General features: G+C 40.3%; 1 protein-coding gene across 1 annotated transcript; it reads left to right on the forward strand.

Moving 5' to 3' along the window:
* Positions 1–3,550: 3,550 nt before the first annotated feature.
* LOC117864019 (DEAD-box ATP-dependent RNA helicase 8) lies at positions 3,551–10,422 on the forward strand. Its single transcript, XM_034747984.2, has 10 exons — positions 3,551–4,143; positions 4,543–4,603; positions 5,389–5,623; positions 5,886–6,124; positions 7,095–7,346; positions 7,461–7,641; positions 8,318–8,406; positions 8,657–8,730; positions 8,810–8,964; positions 9,710–10,422. The coding sequence occupies exons 1-9, from the start codon at positions 3,800–3,802 to the stop codon at positions 8,886–8,888; spliced, it is 1,554 nt and encodes a 517-aa protein (XP_034603875.1). The 5' UTR covers positions 3,551–3,799; the 3' UTR covers positions 8,889–8,964; positions 9,710–10,422.
* Positions 10,423–12,066: the final 1,644 nt, after the last annotated feature.

Here is a 12,066-nt window from a genome sequence, read left to right on the forward strand (position 1 = left end):
TGCTTGTGTTACCTTGTAAAAAAAACTAAATAAAGAACCTTGTTGTATGTGTGCTGAAATAGCTGCTTGAGCAGTTCTGTTGTCGCAATATCTTCATGATTCAAATGATGTTTTATGTAAATATGGTGAATACAAAAGTTGTAGGTAACTTCATAATATAGCTTTTGTTAAATTTTCATAACCATAAGCCTAATGGTTTAGGATCTATAGATTTTACAAGTTCATTATCAGGTTTTGCGTGCTCTATGTATAGGTCTGAATGATTGCGTTGTTTAACTTAGCTAAGCTTTAAATCATGTCTTGGAGATAATAGCAGAAGTGTACGGTTTTTCATGAGCTTTCTAAATTATTAAAGGTCACCCCTTTTGGTGGTCTACATCTCCATTTATGAGCTTGTGAAGTGGATGACAGAATTTGTCCTAATCTGGACAGAGATATCTTCTTTGTGATGTTTGACCTAGTTAACTTTAGAATTAGCTCATGGTGTTTATAACAAAGTTGTGCATGGTTTATTAAGATTTCTAAAAAGTCTAGAACCACCTTGTTGTGAAAACTAGAACTCAACTTATTGCTATTTGAAGTTGTATGTTAGTTTTCTATCCTTGTTTGTACAGATCTGCTTATTGGTTCGTTTTCAACTTGTTATTTGTTGAATCAGCTTTTGGTGTTAATAACAAAGTTTTATATAATTTCATTAAATTTATATAAAGTTTAGGATCACCCTTATTGGATGCTTATATCTCTAGTCATGGTTAAAACAAGTGACTACTGTACTGCTGTCTAGATTCTGTGTATGTGCTTAAGTTATTAGCGTTAACTTGATGTTGCATTGAGTGTTTGTTAGTTATCTCATATCATTATTAGAGTTAAATTGATCTACCTGAGAATTTTATAAATGTGTTATATAATGGTTGTCAAACACTTAACTAATAAATGGTCATGTATGCATGTTGCTACAAAATAACCTTGATGCATAGCTTCCTAGAACCTTAGTGATGTTGGTGTGTGACTTGCTTGTGTATGAGTGGTTTAAAAACAAATGTAATGTACTTTGATCACCTTTAACTTACTGGTTGTGTGATGCACTTATGTATGCCATGTTGATAAGCAACATCACCCTAGTTCTTGTATGATGCTAAGCTTAATTAGCTCTGAATTGTTAATTGCTTGCAATAGCTTGACTTAAGTTCACTTGTGTGCCATGCCTAATGTACTTCTATAATAGGTTGTGTGGTGTATAGTTAAATAACTCTATGTGCCTATGCCTTGCATGATCTTATGTTTGCCTTGAATGCTTTTGTGTGATGCATCTCATTTTATCGTTCTTCGTATTCATGCGTTTGCATTTTGCATCTCATCTAGATACGCTAGATAAACCACATGAAGGACGTGATGATGGAACCGAACTTGAAGACGGTGTATGGTGGACCTACCCCGAAGATGGAAGGACTAAGCAAGTGCCGAGATGGGAGATGCTTGCCAAGCGAGTGTTGTCTAACAAACACTAACCTACTGTGGATTTCAGGCAAGCCCCGGAGCATATCTTAGTTTTCTAAACTTCTACAATGAATTATGTTGATCATGATTGTGCATTTAAATTACTAGGCGTTGTCTGAAACCTTAGATGCATGAACTTAGTACCTTTTTGATCTGAACACTAGCATGATAAGTCGTGTAGATGCAATGCTTAATAGGACACGGTAAAAGTTGAGTGATTTTCTATCACTCGCGAGTTATAAGAGTTGTTTGTTTACTTATATTACAACCATAAGGACGATGGGCGGGGCAGGTTCTTGTGAACTATTTTGGTGGTCGGTAGATTGCCCCGTCTGTCTAAATGAAAATTGACTAAGATCGAAACGTGTCGGCGTTCGTGATCAAGTGTTTGAAAGTACTAATCTCATACCTAGTATGGGATGGGGAAGCCTAGTACCTGATTGAACTGGGGCGTGGCTTATACTCCTGCTGTCCCTGAAACGAGGTTCTCATGGTGCATCATGTGGGTGCAAGTGCGGCCATAGTATGGTAGAGGCCGGGACTGTGGAGCATTGCATGCCAAGGGAAGTTTGGCCTTGACATGTGCCTGGGGATCGATGGGGACGGCTGACAAGTGAAGCGACCCTTCATGGTGCGCGGATGTCATGGGATTAGGTTCGCCATGTATGGTTAATAAATTCGAATTGATTCGTCTGACTCTCACAGTTTGGGACTGCTTTATCGCTATTCTGCACTGAGTAAAGATGGAACATGATGATGATATTAATGTTGATGCTTGTCTTTAATTGTTTGGAAACTATACTGGCTTAGTGTAGGTTACTAATTTAGACTGGTTAATGAACTTAGAACTTGAGCTAAAATGTGAAAGTAAGGAACAACTTTAATCGATTTTGGCACAAATAAACCCACCGCCAAAAAGCCTTGCATGTCTAGGAGTTGATGGAGTAGTTACCACCTAACGGATAAGCCTCGTTGAGTATCGTATACTCAGCCTTGCTTGTCGCTATCTTTTTCAGGTTTGCTGTTGTTTTGGGTGCTAGTCTTATTTGGCTTACCCAGCTCCCTCCGTGTTGGATGGTCAAGTGGGATCCTTCCTCGGACAACGAGGACAGGGGTCATTGGTATCATGGTCAGCTTCGCCATGGTATTGTGTATCGATGTTTAGTTTCCGCATGTTTTTCTTCTGTGTTGTTTACAACCAACTCTGTTTGAATTTCGAAAATTTTGATGTAATAAATTGTTGACCTATATTAATTTGATGGGAATGTTGTAATCTCCATGCCCACTCACCTTCGTGTGAGCAATGCTTCTCGATCCTGAGTAAGTGATTTATTGGATGAAATCCGACGGATGATCAAGGTGGCTTGGTTAAAGTGCATGATCGCGTGTGAGACGAGTTAAGTGCATTTTAGTCAGATTAATTTGGACGGTTCCGCCACAGCGGCGCGGCAAGATGCGGCGACCGGTGGGATTTTGTGGCTATCCCTACACGCCGCACTGAATCGAGGTGAGTCGTCGACCGATTCTGCAACGGGAGAAGTCATGACAGTATATAATATGGGAGCACGAGCTATGGCCGTCGTCTTGCGAGAAGACGATACAATTATCTTCTCTCGTTTAATTGTGTACATGTACGATGGATTTGCTTACCAGATGGTATATAAACAGCTTCATAGATACTGTTGTACGTGCTCTAAAGAGATCAATTTAGATCCGTTTGACGTCAAAATTATCAGCCTAAGCTTTAGTCGTACATAGTAACATACGGCCTGTTCGCTTCAGCTTATTCAGCCGGCTTATCAGCCACCAAACAGTATTTTCCTCTCACAACAAATTAACCGTTTCAGCTTTTCAGCCGGCTTATATGCTGAAGCGAACAGGCCCATAGTTGTCCGATTCGAGTCTCTGCGCCTAAGCTCAAGCGTCCCGTGCCAAGTAAGTATTTTTTTGGGTGCCCAAGCAAATTATACAGACGTTGGGGGTGTTTCTGCAACGCTCCTACGCAACGGAAACTGAGGAAGTTGCCAGGGCCATTCTCGTAATTCCTCCTCCACTAATCCTAGCCCACCGTTGCCCTAGCTTCGACGATCCGGCGACGCCCCCCTCCTCTCGGCTCTCGCTCCTTCCCCACCCACGAACCCTCCTGGAGGGGCAAAAAAGGGGTTCGAATTTGCTCCTGATCCAAGCGCCAGGCTCCTAGATTCCGCCTCCCAAATCATCTTCCCGATCCGATCTGCCAGTTCCCCTTCGATCCCGCTTCCCCCAGCCGATTCCTGAGAAGATCTGAGTCCTCCCCGCGACCATGGATCCGCGCGCCAGGTACCCTCCGGGCATGGGCAACGGCCGCGGCGGGAACCCCAACTACTACGGCCGCGGCCCGCCGCCGCAACAGCCGCAACAGCCGCACCACCAGCACCAGCAGACGTCGGGGGCGCACCACCACCAGCAGTACGCGCAGAGGCAGCAGCAGCAGCATCACCACCACAACTACAATCACCAGCAGCAGCACCACAATCACCACCAGCAACAGCAGCAGCAGCAGTGGCTGAGGCGGAACCAGATCGCCCGCGAGGCCGCTGGCGCGGCCGGTACCAGCGAGCCGAAGGCCCTGGCGCCATCCACGGCCGCCGATGGCGTGGATTCTAGGTGAGACGATTTGAACTTAGGGCTTTGGTGATAGCGTCGTGTTGCCCTGATGCGTGCTGCTCTTTAGTTGGCTGGACTTAATTCCCTGGCGAAATTGAACGGAATGCAGCTTGACTCATGCTATCTATTCGCGAACCATGATAACTAATTCTTCATTAAGTAATTTTGTGGTTTATAATGCCCAATCACGTGTTCTGATGCCACATACGTTGGGATGATTAAAACTAGGGTTTGCTGCATTTCAAGTTTGTAACTAAACTAGGTCTGTAGTATTACCATGTACCGGTAGCTACTGATATTTCCCAATTGTTTGATTGATTTATTGTTAATGTCGCCATGATTATTAGCAGTCACTCTTGTGGAGATAGTTTTTCAGCAACTATGTTTGTCTCTGTGCAGTTCGCAAGATTGGAAAGCCCAATTGAAGCTGCCGCCTCAAGATACACGCTACAGGACAGAGGTAACATGGCATTTCAAATTCCCTCCTGCTCTTTCACATCTAATTTGGATGCTAAGTATCACCCTAAACGTAGAAAGCATTCAGTTCTCTTCTGCACTTTGCCCAGTTGTTGGTTGTTGTTCTAGGAAAGAAATTGATGCAGGCTCCATTTTTGGTTATCCCAGTAAGATTCATTGCAGGACTAAGTCTTTGTCCACTGTACTGTTTAAAAAAATTAGCGCAGTTTAGTTTTCGTTTTTAATGCCTTACATCACACAGTCACAGTGGAATAGTAGTTCTGATCCCAGACATTTCTGAGGGGCCTGAATTTGCAAAGTATTCTTTGACATCCCAGAGTTACCTTCAAAGATACACATATTTGTGTAGTTATGTCACATGGGTGGTTGATAGTAGCTATTTTTATTACTCGGATCCGCTTAAATTCATCATACGTATTGGTGCTGATGCCAAGGAAATATTATTCAACCATGCAATGGTATATTGGCAATAGGAAGTAGTCTTGATTATGCATTTGCACGGTTTAACTCATAAATGTTTTGCTGCCCAGATTTCTACAGAATAAGTGAATAACACATTTTTGAAGTTCTCTTGGACAGTACATATCTTTAGTTTTTTTTCCAAAAGGGAAAAAAGTTCTAACCGGCTATGATTGGATTTTCATGTTCTTATTTTCCCTCTTCTTGCTTTACCACCTACACTGTTGGTTTTTTATGGAGCCTTATGTTGCTACCACTCTTTGCACTGATTTATTAGTTTCTTCTCCTTTTCTTTTAAATTTTGTTCAGGATGTTACAGCCACTAAGGGAAATGAGTTTGAAGACTACTTTCTCAAGCGTGAACTCCTGATGGGGATATACGAGAAGGGATTTGAAAGACCCTCTCCTATCCAAGAGGAAAGCATTCCTATTGCTTTAACTGGTAGTGACATTCTTGCAAGAGCGAAGAATGGAACTGGCAAGACTGCTGCATTTTGTATTCCTGCACTGGAAAAGATTGATCAAGATAAAAATGCTATTCAAGGTCTGTTCTAGACTCTGGAACTAAATTTGATGTCAAACGACCTTTATATGGTCTTAAAGGTGTACCTTTGCCCATGTTAACGTGATAGTTGGTGTACACTTGAGCTTGTGCACAGTTGCATTGTTATTTTTTTTTCATTATTCAGGTCTCTTTTTTTTTTCTGTGTGGCTGTTCTTTGATATTTAGATGTAATTTTCATTCATTTTTTTTTTCAGCCATTGTTTATGAGAATGCTTGAATAATGCCTCTGTGTGATTTGCAGTTGTTATATTGGTTCCCACAAGGGAATTGGCTCTACAGACATCGCAAGTTTGCAAGGAGCTTGGTAAGCATTTGAAGATCCAAGTTATGGTTACCACCGGTGGGACCAGCTTGAAGGATGATATTGTTCGTCTGTACCAACCTGTACATTTACTTGTTGGAACACCTGGGCGTATTTTGGATCTTACAAAGAAAGGTATTTGCATTTTGAAGGACTGTTCAATGCTTATTATGGATGAGGTAATTTATTTGAACCTTTGTCTAAATGCTATTGTATTGCTACTTACATAAATGGCCAGTTTTACTAGTCTTGTGCTACATGTTATTCAGCGATGTATCTTGCCACTTTAATCCATTAATGTCTAAAATAACCTTTTTGGAAGGAGATATTCTTACCTATTAGATTATACTTCAAGCTTTGTTTAAATGCTACGTATTTCTACTCATGTAAATGACCCAGTTTTACCACTCTTGTGCAACATGTTATTCAGCAGTGTATCTTGCCACTTATTTATTTCATGTCTAAAAGTACCCTTGCGGAAGAAGAGTTCTTACCTATTAGATTATTCAATGTCACGCTTTTCATTAACAACCAACACTAGTGAGTAGTGACCACCAAAACAAAAAATTATAAAAAAAGCCAGTGAACCTTTGTTGGAGTTGCACCCTGAATATTTCACCTAGTGTTTAATTATTTTCCTGCCCCTATCTAGACCCGGATTCCACCCTGAACTTGCTTATCATCTAGCTTTCTTTTGCAGTTCAACGTAGAATGGGATTTTTTTTGAAAAAAAAAATTCTGACAGGCGAACTCGGAATATTAGATCTAACCCATAAGTAGCAGGGCTCAGTGTTAGCTGCAAGATGGTGGTGCGGTTATTCTTGGAACCAAGCTGTGCATTGTGTCCGTCATTTGGACTCTGTTAAGTTTGTTGCATAAGTTGTGTAAAAATAAGAAATAGTAAGGTGACTAGAATGATCCTGAAAGATCATGCGTCTAGGTGCTAATCCTTTAAGAATCAAGTATGAAGCTGTGGGTCTTAAAAGACAAAAATAGTATCTAGTAACTAGAAAATTTTTAGTACCCTGTTATGCCCCATTTAAGTTGCCAATAAACTTATTTTTAGACTTCTGTTTGATTGTTTCATTATTGGAATTTGGTCCTTTGGTCTTGGCCTTTCCCCAAAATAATACTCGTCTTATTTTCCAGGCAGACAAGCTTCTCTCTCCTGAGTTTCAACCTTCCGTGGAACAGTTGATTCGCTACCTCCCTGCTAGCCGACAGATTTTGATGTTTTCAGCAACATTCCCTGTGACTGTTAAGGAGTTCAAGGACAAATATCTGCCTAAACCTTACGTGATTAACCTTATGGATGAACTTACACTGAAGGGAATTACACAGTTCTACGCATTTGTTGAAGAAAGACAGAAAGTTCACTGTCTTAACACCCTCTTTTCCAAGGTTTAGCTGATGAGCACATATATCATTTAATGATGTTTATTTGACTAGTCATTTTTGTTCCCTCATAAGTCATATAACTTACATGTCATTCAATTCTTGATTGTTTTGGTACAGCTTCAAATCAACCAGTCAATAATATTCTGTAACTCTGTAAATCGTGTCGAACTATTGGCGAAGAAGATCACAGAGCTTGGTTATTCTTGCTTCTATATTCACGCAAAGATGCTGCAAGACCACCGTAATAGAGTTTTCCATGATTTCCGTAACGGGGCATGCAGGAACCTTGTTTGTACTGGTATGTTGTTAATTTTCTTCTGGACTTGCTCGCACATAGGCTTTTCCCCCTTGTATATGCAAGCTTGTTGGTAGTTCAATGCCAGTTTTAATCATTCATTTCCCTCCCTGTCGTCAGATGCCATTCGATAGCATAATTCTGAACCATCACATCCTGTTAGGTTGGTCCATAGCACAATGCACACTAACACGCAAAAATCAATGTGAAATAACCATCCATACCCCTACTGAATGGCACGATATAACAAGATTTTCTTCTTTCAAAGCAACTTGGGGTAGAGAGGGGAAACATTACTCTTTTTTTTTTTACTATATACTCTTTGTTTCCTCAATAGATAAACATTTTGAAAGGCTATAGAGAAGCATAGTGAAACGGAGGGAGTGCAACAAGATCGCTAACCTTTCTACTAATTTAGTTCACGCAGTGAAAGTTGAAATGACAAATCCGTTCCATGTTGTCAATTCTGTTTTGGCATATTTTTGTTCTATTAATTGGTTGTTATAATGTTAATGTGTAAGATTATTAAGAAATACATGAATGTCATGCATTCTGTTAAACAAAATGCAAAGGAGTGTTCATAGAATATTCTACTAGCTTTTGGACTTAACTAGCATGTAGGTAGATTTGTGCACTGCTTGTTTCTGTTCTAAACATTTCTGTCCGTTTTCTTTTGCAGATCTTTTTACAAGGGGAATTGATATTCAAGCTGTCAATGTCGTTGTCAATTTTGATTTCCCCAAGAACTCTGAAACCTATCTCCACAGGGTAGGATTGAACAAACTGTGCCTTTTACTTTTGTTTTCATAACCTGACATTTAAGTGTGGCATGAAATTATGTTGCTCATGACTAACCATCTGTTTTGGCACTTTTGAGGCACTTTAAAATAAAAAATGCTTGCCACTTATCATGTTAACGGCTTATCCTTGTTGATACTTAGAAACCAAATATATGACTGTTGCATTTTACTGTTGGCATCCATTTCTGGCAATTTTAATGCTCCTTTTGGCTTGCCAGGTTGGTAGATCTGGGAGATTTGGTCACCTTGGTCTGGCTGTGAATTTGATCACCTATGAGGATCGGTTTAACCTGTATGCAGACTTTCCACTGCAAGTTTGTTGACCTCTTCTATTCCACACTTTGTTCTGACTGTATCATTTCTTGGAACAGGTATAGGATTGAACAAGAGCTTGGGACTGAAATAAAACCAATTCCTCCTCAGATAGACCAGGCTATATATTGCCAATAATCTGACAAAGTTTCCACCTTCATTCATTTCTCCAGGAGTAATAAGGAGACAACTTTTGTAAATACCAGCTCATCAGGTAACCTTTTTTTTTTCCTTAAAAAAATGGGTTTGTCGTCTGTCTCCATGATCCATGAATCACTGGTACTTCTTTTAGTATAACTTCACAAAGGCCTCAGCGATGCTGTTTCAACCTATCTTTTTGCATGCTCTATAGACTGGTTCCATGATTTTGTTGCCAGAACATTTAAAATTGTGTAAACTCTTTGATGTAATTTACAGTATTGAGTTGTATATTGCTAACAATTTTTTTTTGTTTTACAGTTTGAGTTGTATATTGCTATCATTTTTTTTATTTTATATAAGTACATGTGGAAGTATTAAACTAGGTGCTTTTTACTGCCGGCTAGGATGTTTTGACCTGCGGTACTACATGTTATTAGTTTCGCTTTAATTTTTTGGCCGACATGATACTTGGCAACTGAGTTCAGACCTAATCTCCAAGCAGCCACTAACTTTTTTAACTTCTTTACACATTTAATATCTTGTCATTTGCATAGCGGCAGACCTACACATTGTTGTTGTAGATTATTTATTCATGAATTTAAATTGTTCAAATCTAAATTCAAACTTGAAAATTCTAACATTGTTTCCCAAGAATTCTATTGCTGGAGGTAATTTTAAAGCATGGCACCCATTTGGTTTCCACCCTGACATCAGAACTCACAAGATTTCAGTTGGTTATGTTTTATGTGTTGGGTGTGTTAAGTGTGTGGGAAGAGCCAGTATCCAAAAGCTTAGTTGACCCTCTGTTATGTGTGCAGATTTTATGGTGTGAATTCCTGTGGCGCATCGAGACAATTTTATGTTGGTGGATGGTGTGAAACGAGGCATCCAACTTTTCTGAAAACCTTGTTATGCTGACACTATTATGGCTATCTGAGGGCGAACGTCCTGCCACATTTAGGCACAGAGTAGTGTATATTGCTAGGTGCCTGTTCCTAGGGCCGTCGTGGTCTAGTTTCTTTGTATTTCTCTTATTTTTCGTCAATCTGTGTCTTTAGCTGTTTCTCACAGGACATTTTAACCCTGTTGCTGGTTCTGGGCTTGTGGCCTGTGGGTGCAAGCGTGTTGCTCAAGTCCAACTTGGGGCAATGTGCCGTTGATGGGTAATTGGGTGTGGCGAGTTGGCCATTGAACTTGAGGTCTGAAGCCTGAAAGTAGTCGCCTTCAGGTGAGGGTCGTGAAGTGGAATACAAGTTTGGAAATAATATGTGGTACGCTGCATCATGCATGCAGTCTTTCCCTTGCAGCCATGCCATTTGGCTTGGTGCCATGGTCGTCATTTAGATTCTGCCGGCCTTTATTGAGCATGTAATTGTTGGATAAAACGTTCTTCACTTGTCTTGTGCTGAATTGATGTGTCAGGCACAAGCAACTTGTCCTGGTTGTGGGTACTAAACTGTGGTACGCTGCATCATGCATGTTTCTTGACGTTACTATCATAATAAGATACTTCGGTATTCCCCGTTGCTTTTGGACCTGTTTGCGTTATTGTGGTGGTGATATATACTGGGCCATAGGTGCTCTGGTTTGTGGAATCTTAGAATAAGTTTGTTTATTTCATCATTTTGAACAAGGTTCTGGGGATCATTTTCGGCGCCTTGACAATAAAGCCGTTTTCGTTGACAGGGATGCTTGCTTATTTAAGATGGTTAATGTCAGGTCGCCTTTTAATCAAATCTGTTTATGTATTGTTTATAATTTTGGCTTTTCGTCGTCGTGTGACATGATGGCCGGTTGGATTCCTCTTAGCTGTGGAGGTTCCGTATGGTTCCGTTCCAAATTACAACTCCCTCCGTTTAAAATTATAAGTTATTTCAATGTTTCGGAAAATCAAAATTATAAGTCATTTTAATAGTCTGGAGAGTCAAAGTATCTTAAGTTTAATCAAATTTATGCGATAAAGTACTAACGTTCATGTTACCAAATAAGTATCATTAGTTTCTTCATTAAATATATTTTTATAGTATATTTATTTGGTGCTATAAATCTTTGTGATCCTTTTTATAATTTTGGTCAAACATAAAATAGTTTGATTCTTAAAAAAATTGAAATGATTTATAATTTGGAACGGAGTACCTCTTAATTGTGCAGGTTCCGTAATCCCAACGTACTGGTGCTAAGAACACAAAGGGACCATAATCGTAGACAATAAGAGTTGTTGCTTTCATGGATTGCACATTGAATCACCTTCCCTATTTGGACGAGCTATTTTCTCGACAATGTGGTGCTACATTAACCATTTGCTAATGATAGATTAATTAGCTTTAATAGATTCGTCTCGCGAATTAGCCTAGAAGTTCTGCAATTAGTTTTATAATTAGTTCATATTTAGTCCTTCTAATTAGCATCCGAACATTCGATGTGACACGTGCTAAGTTTAGCATCTCGTATCCAAACCGTCCCTTATCCCGGTGAGCTGAAAGTGGCAAAACGGTCTCCCCCCTTGTGACAAGCCTTTCTTTGGCTGCAGTCCGGGCACTGCATGGGGTGGGAGTGGTCAAGCACGCTATCTTGGAAATATTCAGACACCCGTTTGAATCCCAAGGAAGCAAGAAATAGCCTATGCTTCTGCACCCCTTGCATGCACATAGCATCAGTATGGTTTCCTCATTTCTCCTACTCAGTGCCATGTTTGTTTTGAGATGTGAAGCTTTGCCCTGTCTGCCATACCTCTTTTTTAGATAAATTTCTGTCTGTCACCATGTATGAGGACAGCAGCAGATAGGAGATAGGACCTTGGCTTTCACAGTTTGATGAGGTTAATTTGCATTTGGACTACCAGATGCAACAAATGAGCAACCAAAAGAGCCACCGAATTGTGCTCTGCCATAGGATAGGGGATCACGATCCTTCATGACAACAGCACTATACGCTCTTACCCGAGCACAGGACTACAGGAGGAGATTCTGAACTCTCCGAGGACTTCATGACGGCGGTTCTCGAGTTCCATTAATACGCGTAATCTCATCGGGAAAGAAGTTAGAGCTTGTTGCATGATTGAGCCAGAAAACTCGCAGCACTTCTGGCTCTCCTCTGGACCATCTACTATCCTTTTGAGAGAGAGAAAAAATGCTACAGCGTGACAGTGTCCATGCTGCAGAGCCTGCACGCACAC

This window comes from Setaria viridis, chromosome 1 (genome assembly GCF_005286985.2).
Source record: "Setaria viridis chromosome 1, Setaria_viridis_v4.0, whole genome shotgun sequence".
NCBI classification, from domain to species: Eukaryota; Viridiplantae; Streptophyta; class Magnoliopsida; order Poales; family Poaceae; genus Setaria; species Setaria viridis.

Excerpts from the sequence above, each read along its gene's own strand:
- LOC117864019 (XM_034747984.2), top strand. The coding sequence starts at position 3,800 with ATGGATCCGCGCGCCAGGTACCCTCCGGGCATGGGCAACGGCCGCGGC. Across the intron at positions 7,347-7,460 it reads TTAACACCCTCTTTTCCAAG|CTTCAAATCAACCAGTCAAT; the intron begins GTTTAGCTGATG and ends GTTTTGGTACAG. Across the intron at positions 8,731-8,809 it reads TATGAGGATCGGTTTAACCT|GTATAGGATTGAACAAGAGC; the intron begins GTATGCAGACTT and ends TTCTTGGAACAG.